This window comes from Palaemon carinicauda, chromosome 1 (assembly GCF_036898095.1).
Source record: "Palaemon carinicauda isolate YSFRI2023 chromosome 1, ASM3689809v2, whole genome shotgun sequence".
Taxonomy (NCBI): Eukaryota; Metazoa; Arthropoda; class Malacostraca; order Decapoda; family Palaemonidae; genus Palaemon; species Palaemon carinicauda.
Genome location: NC_090725.1, coordinates 87,298,899 through 87,314,728, shown reverse-complemented (window position 1 = coordinate 87,314,728; position 15,830 = coordinate 87,298,899). Strand labels below are relative to the sequence as shown.

General features: G+C 36.7%; 1 protein-coding gene across 7 annotated transcripts in view; it reads right to left on the bottom strand.

The window, feature by feature from the left end:
* LOC137649648 (pleckstrin homology-like domain family B member 1) overlaps positions 1-15,830 on the bottom strand; it is a 471,311-nt gene that overhangs the window by 128,878 nt on the left and 326,603 nt on the right. For 6 of the 7 annotated variants that reach the window (XM_068382630.1, XM_068382639.1, XM_068382636.1 and 3 more), the window contains 3 exons: positions 14,250-14,396; positions 10,355-10,465; positions 5,817-5,900 (listed from right to left, as the gene is read on the bottom strand). In XM_068382630.1, coding sequence (XP_068238731.1) covers positions 5,817-5,900; positions 10,355-10,465; positions 14,250-14,396 — 342 coding nt within the window. The remainder of the gene's footprint in view (positions 1-5,816; positions 5,901-10,354; positions 10,466-14,249; positions 14,397-15,830) is intronic. The other variant, XM_068382644.1, reaches the window with a different exon arrangement.

Here is a 15,830-nt window from a genome sequence, read left to right as displayed (position 1 = left end):
GCTTCACTTACAAGCAGATCTCTCCCTTTCTTAGCAAATTCTCCAATAGCCTTTTCTCCATACTCCCCCCAACCCACAGAAAAGTACAGTAGATTTACTGGGAAGTAGTAAAAAATCTAATAGATAAGACATCCACCAAAGAGGTGAAACAAATTTCTCAAAATCTTACTAAGTTCATGGTCCCCAAGTAGTCAGGGGGATAGAGACTAGTGCTGGATGTATCAAAATAAAAAAAAGTTCCTTCCAGTAACAAGGTTTTACCATGGTGACTATTTCATCCGTTCTAGCTTATATTCTAAAGGATGATTGAATATTCATGATAGTTCTTTCAGATGCTACACTTCATGACCCATTGCAACCAGAGCTGAGATAATTTTTTAAGGCTTGTGATCTAGAGGATAACTTTTCAGTTCACATACTTGTTTCAGCCTCAGCAAATATTCACTCATATAATGTGCAAGTCCCAAAATAACATCTGCTAGGAATCCAGATTCTTCAGTACCTGGATGACTGGCCAGTCTTGGCAGACTCTCTTCAATGAGTCTTGAAGGCAAAATTGATTAGTCTAAACCTACCATCAAAGTTTGGGGCTTTTAATAAACAGCAAGAAGTCTATGCTCTCTGCAGCTCACTCAATTTTGTATTTGAAGATGACAATTGTGTCAGTTCATTTTCAAGCTTTTGCCTCACAGTAGACGGTGAACTCCATCCTAAAGTTTGTGAAGGATTCCAGTAACAATCAACCAGCAGCAGGTCATCTGTAGTTAATAAGTCTCTTAAGATTGATGTCTTCCCTAGAGAGGTTTTTGACTCGCACCCAATTAAGAAGGTCATTACAGTTCTATTGGTTGGAACAAGTCATTAAATCCTTTAATGGAAACTCTTAATCTCATCTGCAGAGTTGAATCAATTCTAAACTGGTAGAGCAAATTGCAAACTTCACTCTGGAATCAGCCTCTGGTCTCTAGTCACAAATCTCATAAGATGTATGGAATATAAACAAGATCAATTGTCTAGAGCTGTTAGCTAATCCAAAAGCCTTACCATTTATGGCGTGGCATATACAGTATATCATATGATTCCCTTTGAACAAAATGCATCTATTTAAAATATATCTGTTGAAATTTTTGGTAAAAACTGATCTGTTACAATATGTTTTAGATGGCAGTGCGTATTTTTTATTTTGCAAGTTCAACCGCTAGCACATCATGGGTTAGCTCTAATGACAAATGTGGGAGCTAGTACCTCAACTGCTGAAAAGTCCCTTGAAAAACACATATGCAAGTTTAACAAGACCATCTCTCTGTTCCCATAACTCTTCCGCATTTTCTTATGTAAGAAAACGGAAAGGCAAGAGAAGACCCCTATTCCTTCCAGCTTGGGTACCTATTTTTTAAGAAATCCAAAAATATTAATTTGATCCCACAGTTTGTCATTGGATAGATAAACATGTCATAGGGGCAATTAAACATGTAGAATTGGTTCATTTTCACAGAATGGTCTCTTCATCCTCAATTATGTCAATGGTTACGGAGGAAGAGGGGAGAGACTCGGGTGGACTTGTTCACCACTACCCTCAATCAAAGGCTAGTAAAATTTTGCTCTTCAGTATTGGACCCTTAGGTCTTTTCATACTCAAATATGTAAATACTTGTGGAAGAAGAAGGGAATCTCATGTAGATTTGTTCACCACATATCTTAATCAAAAGATAAGAATATTTTGCTCCCCAGTATAGGACCCTTAAGTCTTTTCATCATAAAATATGTCAATGGTTATGGAAGAAGAGGGGAGAGTCTCAGGTGGATTTTTATTTTTACTAGCTATACAAACTTGAGCCCTTTAATAGGAGTCTGATTTCAGCAATGCTACAAACTCAGCAGTTAAAATATTATAACAAGGTGTCGGCATTTACTGGCGTGTGGCAGAAAACTCAGCCCTGCCAGTACTTCAGGAAGCCATTTTGACCCTTACCTAGGAATTGCAAGGCAGTAGAGGAGGGTGTAACTTTAAGGGCTCAAAGTTTTATAGTTAAGAAAAATACAAATTACTTTCAAAAACTAGTAATTTGTTCCTACACGGATACAACCACTCCTCCTGTAATAGACACATCTTAGGAGGGAGATAGTTCCTATAACAAAATTAGCTGGTTTAGAATCTTAGGATGGCAAATACTTGCACCTAAAGAGGTGCAAGTGTCGACTCCAACCTGCCTCTTATCAACCTGAGAAAATATTTTCAGATGATTCGCTAGGTTTCTGTTTTTACATAGACAGTCACAGATGAACTTATCATTAGAAGACAAATGTATAGCTATTAAAAGCAATAAGTTTACATTTCTATTCATCTTCATCCTCATAAGGAGAATATGAGGAAATACTTCTATCTACACAATAGAATAGTAGTTTTGTATGGTAGTGAATAACGGCATGACTGGTACCCAATAGGAGGGGTAATTAAAGGTGAAAGAAAAGGGTCAGAGATTTTCCCTCTTACCAAAGGTTGTCACAACCTTTACGTTAAATTAGATATGCTTATTGTCCTGTGAAAGAGCTAGGTACACTACACCACCTGTTAAGCCACGACAACAGGTCCTAGGGAAACTGTGCCAAAGGGCATGTGAGTATATTCCCTCAGGTAGTGGGCTGTGATGTCTGACATTTCCAGACACCTGCTTTCAACATTTACATCACTGACAAGTTCTTCTGAAAGGCTAGTGTTGCACCAATCCCTTGCAGATACCTCGGGATTCCCTGATGACAGTGAATATGCTCTTAATGTTTTTCTAAGCCAGGGAATGGTGTGTTTGAAAGATTTTCTTTATGCCTTTATACCTGTTTGAACTCATGAACATGTTTTCAAGTTGTGGTCTGAAGGAATGGGTTTTCTTCAGGTAACATCTTAGTGCCCTCACAGGGCAAAGTATTAAGTACTTTGGATCATTGGTAATATCCCTAAGGTAGGAAATGGAGGTGGTCTCAAACCTTAGATCATCCATGGTAGGGTTCTGGATTTTAGCAATAAACTCCAGAATGAAGGAGAATGAGATATTTCTCCACCCCTCAGAATGACCAATTTTGTAGGAAATGCATTGTACTTCAGCTACTCACTTTGCCAAGTCCAAGGCAAATAAGAACACTCTCTTCCGAGTCGGGTCTTTATCCAACACTTGCCACAAAGGTTTATACAGAGCTCTTTTAGGGACCTTACAACTTTGGTAAAATCCCACACAGGGGGTTTAAGTTCTTTTAGTGGGTACAATTGATCTAAGCTCCTCATCAGCATAGACAGCTACCAGAATGATAAGAAGTCTAGATCTTTAAGTTTAAAGACTTAGCTCAAGGCTGACCAATAGCCTTTCACTGCTGAAACTGAGAGGAGCTTCTCTCGTCAAAGGTAGAAGAGAAAGTCCACAATTAGTTTAATAGAGGCTCTGGCCAAAGAAATACTCCTTCTATAACACCAAACACAGATTGCCCACTTTGCCTCAGTTCACTGCTGTCAAGGATTTTCAGAGATATCTAGACATCTCTTTTGCAGTGTCACGCAAAAAGCCTTCTGCTCTAAGGAGATGCTGGATAGTCTCCACCCGTGATGTGACAGCTGTCATATAGAGGTGGTACCTCTATAGGTGTTGCTGGCAAAGAAGATTGGACTAAAGATGCAGCTCTCTCAGGAATTTGTTCAAGAGCATCATTAGGTCTTGGTACCATTCAATGGAGGGGCATCTTGGGGCCACCAAGGATACTTTGAGGTTCAGGTTAGTCAGCACCTGGTTGATCACCCTTCGAATTAGGCAAAAGGGTGGAAGAATAGGCGTCGAGGTTGTATCATGGAAGTTTAAATGCATCCTCCAGTTTTCTGTTGAGCCTTGAGGGGTATAGGTCTATTGAGGGGAACTACACAAAGTCAAAAGACTCTTGACCACTAGAGGATGAAGGGACCACTTGGCTCTCACCACTTGACCCTGACGACTGAGCTTGTCGGCGATTACATTCCTCTTTCCCAGAATGAATATGGCCAACAGATTCAATGCATTATTTAGTGATTTGCCAGCCCACATGGCTAGGGAAGAGGTTTGAGTACATCTGGAAAAATCATTTCTTCTATGGCAAGTGATGCAGTGTTTATCACATGGTTAACAATGGCAAGTGATGCAGTGTTTATCACATGGTTAACAATGGCAAGTGATGCAGTGTTTATCACATGTTTAACATTAATCATGGTGATGCTCAGCTGCACAAAATATGAATGACCAAACAATGTTTTCTTTTTATGCCAAGTGGGAATCCTCTGTGTTTATTAGTATCTTTAACAGGTTATCAGCCATTTATAAGGTCTTGCACATGATGATAACCCTGTTTAAAGTAAATTGAATTTGACGTAACAGTTGGCGCCTCATCCCTTGATCAGAAGAAACAACCACAATGAAACCTCATATTTGTTCATACCATATTCACATGCGGAGAGTAGATGTAGATTAGATACCAAGTCTTGACACAAATTCATTATTGAAGACATACCTTTTATAGACAGACTTTTATTTTGGTTTAAAATTATTTCCTATAGCATCCAGCACTGGTTTAGACTTTCTTTTGTCGGCATCTAATATGTTCAGATGTTTCAATATCTTTGCAGTCTTTTTCCATGACTAAATGAAGGATTGCTGTTACATGTGTCATACTTGTAGTCAATGGCAGTATGGTAGTTCTCAAATGTCTGTCTACAGTGTTGAGTTACCCACAATATCACCATTAGCAGACATAGGAACAGGTGATGGAATGTCTAGAGTAGCTGCCATTGTAATATTTAAGATGATCTTTGGTCTAACAAAACTCCCAACAGCATGCCGTGTGTAATATTTTCAATAAAGTTCTTAGCCATCCTCCTCCCCTCTAACCTACATGTAGTGAGGACAAAGCAATAATGAGGATTTCGAATATGGCAGCCACAAAGTTCTGCATCTAGAAGTAGTAACAGCAGTTATGAAGAAAGGGCTAGTCATAAATCAACTACTAGTCCTCTAATATTTTAGTTTGTCAACCAAAGCTGTGTTTTCAAAGCTTATAGCACAATGAATGTTGGGTAAGTATTGAAATAAATTCTACCAAATATTTTATTTCATTACAACAATACACTCAGTTTTGGAATATCTATTAACCCCTTCAATTAACCCTCTGAATCCTATAAAATATATTCTGTCCAAATATTTTTACTCCCTTCAACCCTATAAGACTTATGTTACGTCCAGAAATTTTCTTTTTCTTTCATTACTTAGACAAAACTTATGCACATTATGTACCACTATATATTAATGGAAAATAAATCTATTCAGCTATAAGATAAAAGGTATTTAAAATTCCTGCCACTAATAGTTTTTCCACCAAGATGTTCCGCAAGACATTTAAAAAAAAGGGTCTGGGACTTGAATGATATATTTTATTGCACACGAGTGGGATTGAAAGAGTTAAATGCAAAGAGTGCATATAGTTTGTTTGAAACCAGAATCTGTATATGCAGTTTAATTTAAAACATTTGGCTATTACCGTAACTAATTAATCTATGTATCGTGCAAGGTACCCCTTTCTAGCTATTCTTAAGTTCTATTCACAGTTCATTAGTGACATGATTTTGTTACAAACCTTTTCAATAGATATTCCACAAGTTTCTTTACGATACATTTTACGTAGTATAGAGTAAAAATTTTGACAAGAGATTTTCTTATCCAAAATATCTACAAAATTTAAACCATCCATGACACTTGAATCTAAATACAGTATTCCTAAAACCTTAAAACTACCACGTTACCACACTTTACCTGCTGAATTCTGTCAAGATCCTCTTGAGACTGATCCAAGAAATGAAGTCTTGACAACCGTTCAACTAAGTCAGGAGCACCACTCTAGATCAGAGATAAATTTAGTTAGTAAGAAATTATTTCAAACATAAATAGATAACCAAAAACAATGACTGTATTTCCATTACTTGAGAAAATTATGTCTGATCAACATACTACTGTGCACCATTTCTGTATAAAAGTATCTTAAAACTATTTTTGTTAGTTTTCAATGATTATTTGATATAGTTCAAAATGAGTTTCCCAAAACAGCCATTTACTATTGAAGTTAATGCTGCAACCAACATAGCTAAAGCAGATGAAAGAGTTAGATGTAGAATTTGCTTTTAATATATGGTGCAGTAAACTGCACAAAAAATATTTTTCAACACAGTTACCATATTACAAAAACCTAAAAATCAAAAATTTTAAAAGCAATTTTTATTTTACCTAACTATAGAAACCTGAGTCCTTTAATAGAGTATGCATTTAGCTCGGCTGGAACTTTGGCTGGTAATGCTGTATTTATTACGACGTGTCGGAAGTTACCGGTGGGTAGCGGGGAATCCCCATCCCCAGCCAATACACAGAGTAGCCACTTTGACTTTCACCTAGGGGTTGAGGCAAGTGAAAATTGAAGGACTACGGTTTGTATGGTTAGGAAAAATTTATATCTTTTAAAATTTATGATTTGTTCCTACACGAATACAAACCCTTCTCCTTTATAAGAGACTCGTCCTCAGGAAGGAGGAAGTCCCTATAACCATACTGGCTGGCTTAAAATTCCATATTATCAATACACTCGGACCTGATAGAGGTGTGGGAGTGTTGACTCCTACCACCAAAAATGAAGACAGAATACTGGTTTCCAATTCCCTGTACAATATTCCATTCGTAAAAGTAGACTAGAAGTCTGTGAACCTTCTCAGCAACCAGCATGTCACCTCCATTCCTGACATTGGTAGACCACAAGCAGAATCGGCAAGTAGGTCTAGAACGCTGTGTTGCCCCCGATACTGACCAACATGTACTGACTCATAGAAGCTGAAGGAAGTCACTGAATTCCATGATCCTTTTTGCATTTTCTCCTACTATCCCTGTACCTGGAAGGCTAGGTCACAGGTGAACAGAAGTGCTGTTGAAGCCTTTCCAGGGGAGAAAGAGCCTGAAGTAGCTGACTAGTCCTGTAGGTTGCCAGGCTAAATACTTTAGTGCTTGTTAAAGGTATGATGAAGATCTTGGAATAGTTATCCTAGAAGGGCAATCATAAAAGATAAGCAGGAGGCAACCTGTCTTGTAGGGAGCGAATACTGTAATCGGAACATTCCTCTAAAAGGGAATGCAAAAGGAAACCTCGCGCTCCTGCCAGTAGGATCTCACAATCTGTACATACGATGAGAACTATCCTAGGTTCCCCTTCTACCATATCATGCAAATGGAAAAGCCGAGACCAAGTAGATACCAAAAGCTCTGAGACCCAAACGTCACTGAAGAATATACATAAAGTGTCCGATCATGTAGCATTGAGCAAGTACAGGAAATACATGAACCTTGTAACAACACATTCTTTGGGAAATACTTCTAAGCATTTCTAGGGGACTTTTTAACCCATCAAGAAAAGCGAAAGCTTGATCTCATACAAGGCCGAATGCTAGCAACAGGCAAGACCACATGTATACCATATCACTCAGCGCTTGGTACACTTTTAGTACGCACCATTTAGCATTGGTTATGATCTCTGTATGTACCCCTCTCAAGTCTCTCTTCAAGGGTAGCAGTGGCATTCAGTTGAGGGCTCTGCATTTGGTATGAGACGGAGGACAGTTGACAAATAGTGTGTATCAATGTTTAGAGGGTACTTGTACAGCAAAGGAAGAGAAGGGCAAGGCCCTTACTCCTGCTGATAGTATACACGCTTGTTCTTGTGAGATGAGAGGTAGCAAGTGTGTAAGCACTTGTATCCTATACAGATGGAAGGCATGTTCTCGTTAAGTATTCTCTGACCCTTGTGAAACTTGTTGGAGAATGAAAAATTATAATAAAGTTCCTTGCCTTACTAGAAGACAGTTATGAGCTTTCATTAGATGGGTGAGCATTCTAGAAAGGCATGTGCGAACAGTAGAACGTTCCTGATTTAGAGATCTCACACTAGCCGTAGCGTGACATCAAGATCTGACGAGTGAACACTACTTGGGGAAGTACTTGTGATCAGGAGATTGTGTGCCAACAAGTGAGAGCGCTTGTGTGTGAATAGATCCGAGCTCACAAGCATGTGAATGCTCTTAGTCAGATGAGTGAGTGCAAATAGACAGGCACGCCGCCCGCTACCAGCGAATGTGAGCGCAGGTGAGGGGACACTCCCATAGGAGCTCACACTTGCAAGAAAGAGAGGTAGTGTGAGATTGCAAGCAAGTGAGGTAGTGTGAGATTGCAAGCAAGTGAGGTAGTGTGAGATTGCAAGCAAGTGAGGTAGTGTGAGATTGCAAACAAGTGAGGTAGTGTGAGATTGCAAGCAAGTGAGGTAGTGTGAGATTGCAAGCAAGTGAGGTAGTGTGAGATTGCAAGCAAGTGAGGTAGTGTGAGATTGCAAGCAAGTTAGGTGTCGCGATCGCGAGCATGTGAGGTGGTGCTCCCATAAATGTGCGTAATTGTGAACAGCTCAGGCATAGAGTGGATGATCAGATGCAGTGGCAAATGAGAGCGAACAGGTAAGCTGACGCCCCAGTAAGTGTGCGCAATCGCAAACAGGTGAGATGGTACAGAAGTATGCAATCCCAAAAAGATGAGGTGGTGCTGTCTTAGGAGCGAGCAAGCATATAGTAGCATGCTAATGCACAGCAGCACTCAAATGGGCTCGTGAAAAGGTGAAATGGTGCTCCTGTAAGAGCAGGCAATCACAAACGGGTGAGATGATGCTCCTGTAGGAGTGCACGATAGCAAACAGATGAGATAGCACTCAAGTATAAACGCACAATAACAAACAGATGCGATGGCACTTCCGTAGAAGCATACAAGCACATACAGTAGTAGCATGCTAAAGCATAGTGGTGTGCTAATGGGTGCAAGCAAAGTACAGTGTAATCTCACCATCTCTTTTTTTACCCTTAGTGATGGATTAGTTAACTCTGTCTTTCCCATGGGGAGAGAAATGGTGGAAATGACAAATATGTAATTTCTATCAATATGTCTTAAAGGAATACTGTAATTGTCTAAATATGGGAAAAAGATGGGCAGCGCCGTTTTTTTTCCAACCGATAATATGTACTATATCCGATAAATGCATGGATCCACTGTTGGCACTAAGAGACGGTGCAGCAGATATGGAGAAATAATTTGAAGTTCTCCTATCGATGGTGAGCATTGAGTTTCATTCCTAAGTTGCGATGACATCATCATCACTACCATACACATTAGTAAGGGAATAAACAGCAATAAGAACGCTGTTATTGGAAACAAAAATGTACAGTATATTGGTAGGTTAGACAGAAACTGTCAGTAAGTTATAGTTATAGGGAAAACTGCAAAAATCTTTAGTCTTTGTTAAATTCCCTCGTTCACAACAACTGCTAACCATGGGTAGTTTGTAGCGCTACGGCCAAGCATCCTAATTTGCTTATTATCGCTCCGACTGTTATCTTGTATAGAATAAAAACGTTTGGAAATGGTTTACGGATCTTAAATATGTTGTGTAAGGGGGGGTCCGGGGGGGCACAGCCCCCCTGGGTAAGGACACGGCTTTTAGCATAGGTTAGGTGGGTTTTTTAAGTTAGCTTCTCCCGTCGTACTCGTAGGTAAGGAAACTGTTGTGTAAGGGGGGAGGGGGGGGGAAGCCCCCTGGGTAAGGATACGGCTCTCAGCATAGGTTAGGTGGGTTTTTTAAGTTAGCTTCTCCCGTCAAAATCGTTTTTAGAACGACGGCCACAGTTCAGAATATTCCCGTTTTCTACGGGATCTGGCTGTCACCCTACAAAGGCTCCCTAACCATAAACTAGAAGAAAAGAATAAATCTGTATTCTTTGGTGGCTGAAGACAAAAGTGCCTACTCAGTGTACTGGCCTTGGTGGAGGGGCTTCCCTGCAAGCTACCAGTAACTACCAACAGCTCATTATAAATTCTAGCAGCTGTAATTTCCAGCCAAGCTGAAAACATACTCCTATTAAAGAACGAGGTTTTGCATTCATGTAGGAACGAATACATTTTTGTACACTCTCATTACAACAAATAAAAGAATTACTTGCAACTTTAAGAGTTAAAACTAAGAATAAATTTGATTAATTGCAAAGTTAATACATAGATATTAGAGTTAAGCTGAGTAAATAGTTATGCACTGAAATAAAGATGACAGACTATAAAGAATGGCAAAAAGGTAAACAACAAACTGTATAGTGTATCAGATGTATCAAAAATATAATATAACATGAAAGTCAAGTCTTAAAGCTAATGCTGTATATCCAACACTAATCTACTTGTCAACTATTATTACTAAAACATGTGACTATAATGATTAAGAGGTTAAGTACCTCTTCTGTGTCGGATGAGCAAGCAGGGGAGCACTGGCCATTGGGTGGTGTGATCCCCAAGCGAGTCAGTTCTCCAAGACGTCGTTCAGCAACTGTCAAACGCCCTCTCTCCTGCAACCCAACACCAGCTTAGCAATAGCAATATGCATCACACAAACTTTATGATTAACTACTGCTGCCAAACTTTTCACACAACACATACGCAATTTTACTGATGACAAGCACTTTTCAGTAAAGCAAGATAAATACCATATCTATCAAACTGAACAACAAAAAACACCAACAGCAAGAGGCACTTTACTTCAGTACTACACTATAATAATAATAGAAAAAAAATGTCATTACCCACAAGAGGCAAAAGCTTCCTAATAAATGGCTATGGCAAGACCATGGCAAATTTTTTCACTAAGCTACAAATCTTTAACAATGCAGGATTCTATACTTATAGTAACGCAAACAAATGGCTTCAGTCAACTAAAGATTAAACCACAGGGTTAAATCTATTGTTTTGTTCACCCAGAACTTTGAAATAAAACCAATGTTTTGAATATTGTTCCCCACTTTATTTTCCAACAGCTGACTTGCATCTTAAATTAATGGGCAAAACATTATGACTTCAGAATAGGAACATCATAGATTCTTATTGGAATGTATAATTTAAGGAACAATGGAATAAAAAGGAAAGCTTTCATTAACAACAAAATCAAACAACCTCCAGTCAGTATCCCTATTCATATTCTATCCATAATTTGTTCTTGTTACATGCAGGCTACCTAACTTGGATGTTAAATAATTCTTCATCCTAAAAGAGTATAAAACCTAAAATCAAGAATAAATCTATATATATTAAAAGGCAAGTTGTCTGTAAGTAGTCAAGAATTTAAAAAATTAAGAACAAATGAATACCAAAATGAAAGTTCCTCAAAATACATTCAGCTGTATCAATTCTGAATAAAGGAAGTATAGTGTATATCAACAAAATTAGTTTTCAATTTTTTCTAGATAACAGATTTTACTTCATATAACCTAATTTTCAATCTGAAGTACAGTAATGTGAATTAGTTCTTTTTTCAATTTATAGTTCTTAGCTTCTTTTGGATAGCATAGGGTTGTGTTAATAATAGGTTTTAGTTTCTGTTATGAACATTTTGCTTCATACATAGGTTGATGCCATGTTACTGTGGATTATCAGCATTTTGAGAGTAAGGTTAAATGGAAAATGGATATAAGAATAGCTACACCACATTCCTAGCCTAGGTGACCAAGGACATATTATTCTACTGTACTCTATAACAGAACTTTATACAAAATAGATAATTACCAACTGGGCCTAACTGCAATCCTATAATAATAACCAAACTGAGTTTGTACATAATACAGATTATACAGTACAGTATATGGAAAAACAAAAGGAAATTACCATAGCAAAAATGAGCTATTCTTTTGTTTTGTGCACTTTTTGCTTGAATTCCTTTATACATTAATGTCTAGGTAGGTAACTTTCTTATTTTTTCCTGGGCCTTCCTACAAGTCTTTTTCCTGCTACTTTATGCAGTACAGTATACAGATTTTTTTTTTCTTATTAATTGCTTCCCAACCATTTATAATAGGATCTTTCTGTTGTACCCTGACCATGAATGCAAACATTCACAAACTCCTTTTAAAAGATTTTTTCACACTTCTCAGCTAGTACCCATGTTCCTGCTTCATGTACAGTACAGTACTTATGATCCAATAACTTTTTGAATTCCCTAATAGGATACCATTATATACCAGAAGTTGAGTCCTCTCTTTACATTTTATCTATGCTGTCCTCTTAATCTTTGCTTAAAAATCAAATGTATCCAAGAAATAACAGGAATGTGCTACCCTTATCAAGACCTGTTTGTCACTCTGCCACAAAAATAACTGATAAATTCTTAAACCATGTATATTCCTATAATGGGCATCCCATGGCATCCTATGTTACATTGAGTACAAAGTACCTTTCTCAAAGCACTCAAATCACCTATTTTCTAATAGATTTTTTCAATAAAATTATGATAACATTTGCAGAGCAGTTTTGTTTTACCTGTACAAAGAGGTGCGCATACAATATTCTTGATAGTAATATAATAGGAAAGTAAGATCAGCTCAGGAAAAACAATGAAAAAAATAACTACTGGTAGCTGCTGGCTATTAAAATATGCCCTAAAGTAATAACAAAAGTAAGTACTGTATAGTTTTTATTCAAGCTTTGAATAAATCAAAATTTAAAATAATTTCATGCAAGACTCATTTCGGAGTATTATTTTCTGTACAAATGGCTATACATGCCTGTCTTTGATTGATAAGGGTTGGAAGAGAAGGAGGTGGGTCATCAGCTGACAAAGGAGAATGGCATCATAAGGCTAACTTATCTTGCAAAGAAAAGTAATAGCCAATAGTTGTTTGTTAAAATACACACAAGAGCAATAAAAACTAGCAAAGCACTCAGAATGCAGACCTCTGCCAAGGCAGCTTATTTTGGTCAACCTTATGCTTGACCTTGACCTTCGACCTAGGGCTTTAAAAATTGAATCACTTCTACATCTTAAGATAACAATTAATCCCTGAAAGTTTCTCTATTCTATGAGTAAAATTGTGGCCAGGAGGTTGTTCACAAACAAATAGACTAACGGGCAAAAACAACTTCCTCCAAACTTCATTGGGAGGTAAAAAAAATCACAAATCTTTAAAGTAATTTATATTTTTCCTAACTATAAAAACCTGAGTCCTATAATAGGAGTGTGATTTCAGCTTGGCTTGACTTAACAAGGTATGTATAGGATGGTAGGCTGAGTGCAAAGGATGGTCAGAATTATGAAAAATCTTATGCAACATGCACACAAAACTAACTGAATGATGGTACCAGATATTAATTTCCAGATCAGGAATAACAAATTTTATAGCCCCAGTGTTTTTTGCCAATAAATTAAGGTGAGAGTCACCAGGTAAAGACCAAACAGGAGAACAATACAGTACTCAAAACAAGGTAAAATGAAGGAATTAAAAGATTTCCTCTGGAAAGATTGATCACCAAATATCTTAAAGGCTCTTGATAAGCCATTTTTTTTTGTGCAGTTTAAGAAGAAACAGACCAAAAGTGTTTTCCAAAAGTAAATTTGCAATCAAGAATTCTAAATAAGTTGTATAAAATTAGAGACATTGTTAATGCCAAGATCTGGATATTAAAGAGCCACTGCCCTCAACGTACTTGCAATCATACTTGTTAGGTTTCACCTTAATCCTCCATAAATGGTACCATACACAAATTTTAGATAGATCTCTATTGTTATACAAGAAGTCTATACAGGAATGAAGACAATTTGACAGAAAACATTACTAACAATATGACTATAAAAGTCAGATTCAGAGACTTGCAGATGTTTCTGACTTGGTGAACCCTAAATTAATGAGGTCTTATTAGATATACAATAAACAAGACAAAATATCTAGTCTGAATACTTCTAAGTGATTATATTTCCAATACCACAAAGATCAACTTTTCCAAATGTTTTGAGGTTTTACTTATCTAGTTAATACATACTAATGAAACAAATAAATTACTTCTATTTTTTCTACTTTTCATATATGAAATGTAAAATGCAGTCATTAAGTGTTGCATGTGTGATATGCAGTAGTGTATACTTTAATTTAGCAATTATAATGCCATACTTTAATCCTTATAAATTCCAAAACCAAGGGATACAAAAAAAATTCATGCAATTCAGTAAATAAAATCACCCAGTTGCAATATCACAAAAAACCAAACCATAATATATAGGTTAATGGCAAAGCAAAATTTCAGCTAATTTTCCACACAGTATTCTATCAAAAGTGTTAAAACCAACTGAAGTCATCAAACAAAAAATACCTTCACAATCTTGGAGAGTAACTCTTGTCTTTCTTTTTCCAAGACCTCAGTCTGCTGGCGAACAGAATGAGTCATTTCCAACATGGAATTCTCTAACTCCGTAATCCTCTCTCTTCGGCTACAAATCTTTTCTCTAACTTCTGCAATCTGTAAAATCATAGATTAGAAACAACCATCAGTTATTTTCACTACAGTATCAAAATTTACAGGATACACCTATTATTCTTTATCAATAATGACAGTTCCATCCACAGTGAGAACAACAAAAACTCATAAGATCACTATGTACAACAAAGATTATTCATCGACATACCTACAAGAAAGATATCAATTAGAAATCTTTCATTCCTCTTCTTGCTGCTCAAAACCACAGTAAACATTAAAAAAAAAGTCCTTTCAAGATAGATATTAATTTAAAAATAAATTCTATAAAATAGCAATATTAGCATAAACCATATATTTCTTAAACTCTGTGAACTGATATATTCTGTCTTGATTTCTGTACCAGAACATACACTATCCTGTGTTACTTTTACCATTAAATGCTGTAAATAACCACAATGACAATGATAAAGATGCTATAATGTACTGTACAGCTTGTTCAAGATGTAACAGGAGTAAAGTTCATCACTTGGTATTCCACAAAAGAAATTAAATATTATATACAGAATAGCTTGATAGTTATCAGTATAAGTATTGTCATGAAAACTTATTATCAAAAGGATCTACTACAAACATTTTCCATTTGAAGGAATCACTGTATAGTAAGAAAAAGTTTCACCAAAGTACCTTTCTTATTAGGGATGATATTGTAATCCTCACATTCCCATTCCTATTTCAAATTCAAGAGATAAAATGAACTCCCAAGCTTCAAAATTAAGTGTCTTGACCCAGGAGGACTTCAAACTAGCATATTTTTCTAGAGCAAACCAAGCTATAATACTAAAAGTTTTAATTAGCATAGATACTGTAATAATATTGCAATAGCTTCACCAACCTTTGTTGGTCATGGTCTGCATGCCGCACATCTCAGAGTAGTAGTTGCATTGGTAAAAGTACAATATCTACCAAAACCTAACAATACAACTATGAATGTACTAGCAACTACTGCTGTACTGATAATTATAACTAAAGTTTGTGTACACTGTTCCTATGAAATTTCTTATTCTTACAAATCAAATTACAATCTAAACATATTATATCATAACCTCAAAGGCATAAACTGTGCACATCCCATGAGCAGTTATGCTTGATGAAACCATAGTATTACTGTATGGTATGGTGTACAACACTTGAGATAATTCAAGACTCAACTTAAGTATTTTTCTTGATTTTAGTACCATACATATTATAATATTGTACGGTACTATTATTTACCTAGTTTTTATTTTGCCAAAACAGTTGGTCTCTACTTTTGAGTCTAGTCATGAATGGTAAAATTCTTAAAAACCCACACCTGGACTGAAAAAATCAATATGGATTCAAATGACAACCACTGGGATACTGTACTCTAAAAACTCAATATTGTAATACAATCTTTAAAAAATAGAACCAAAATTAATGATAAAAAAATTACTTAAT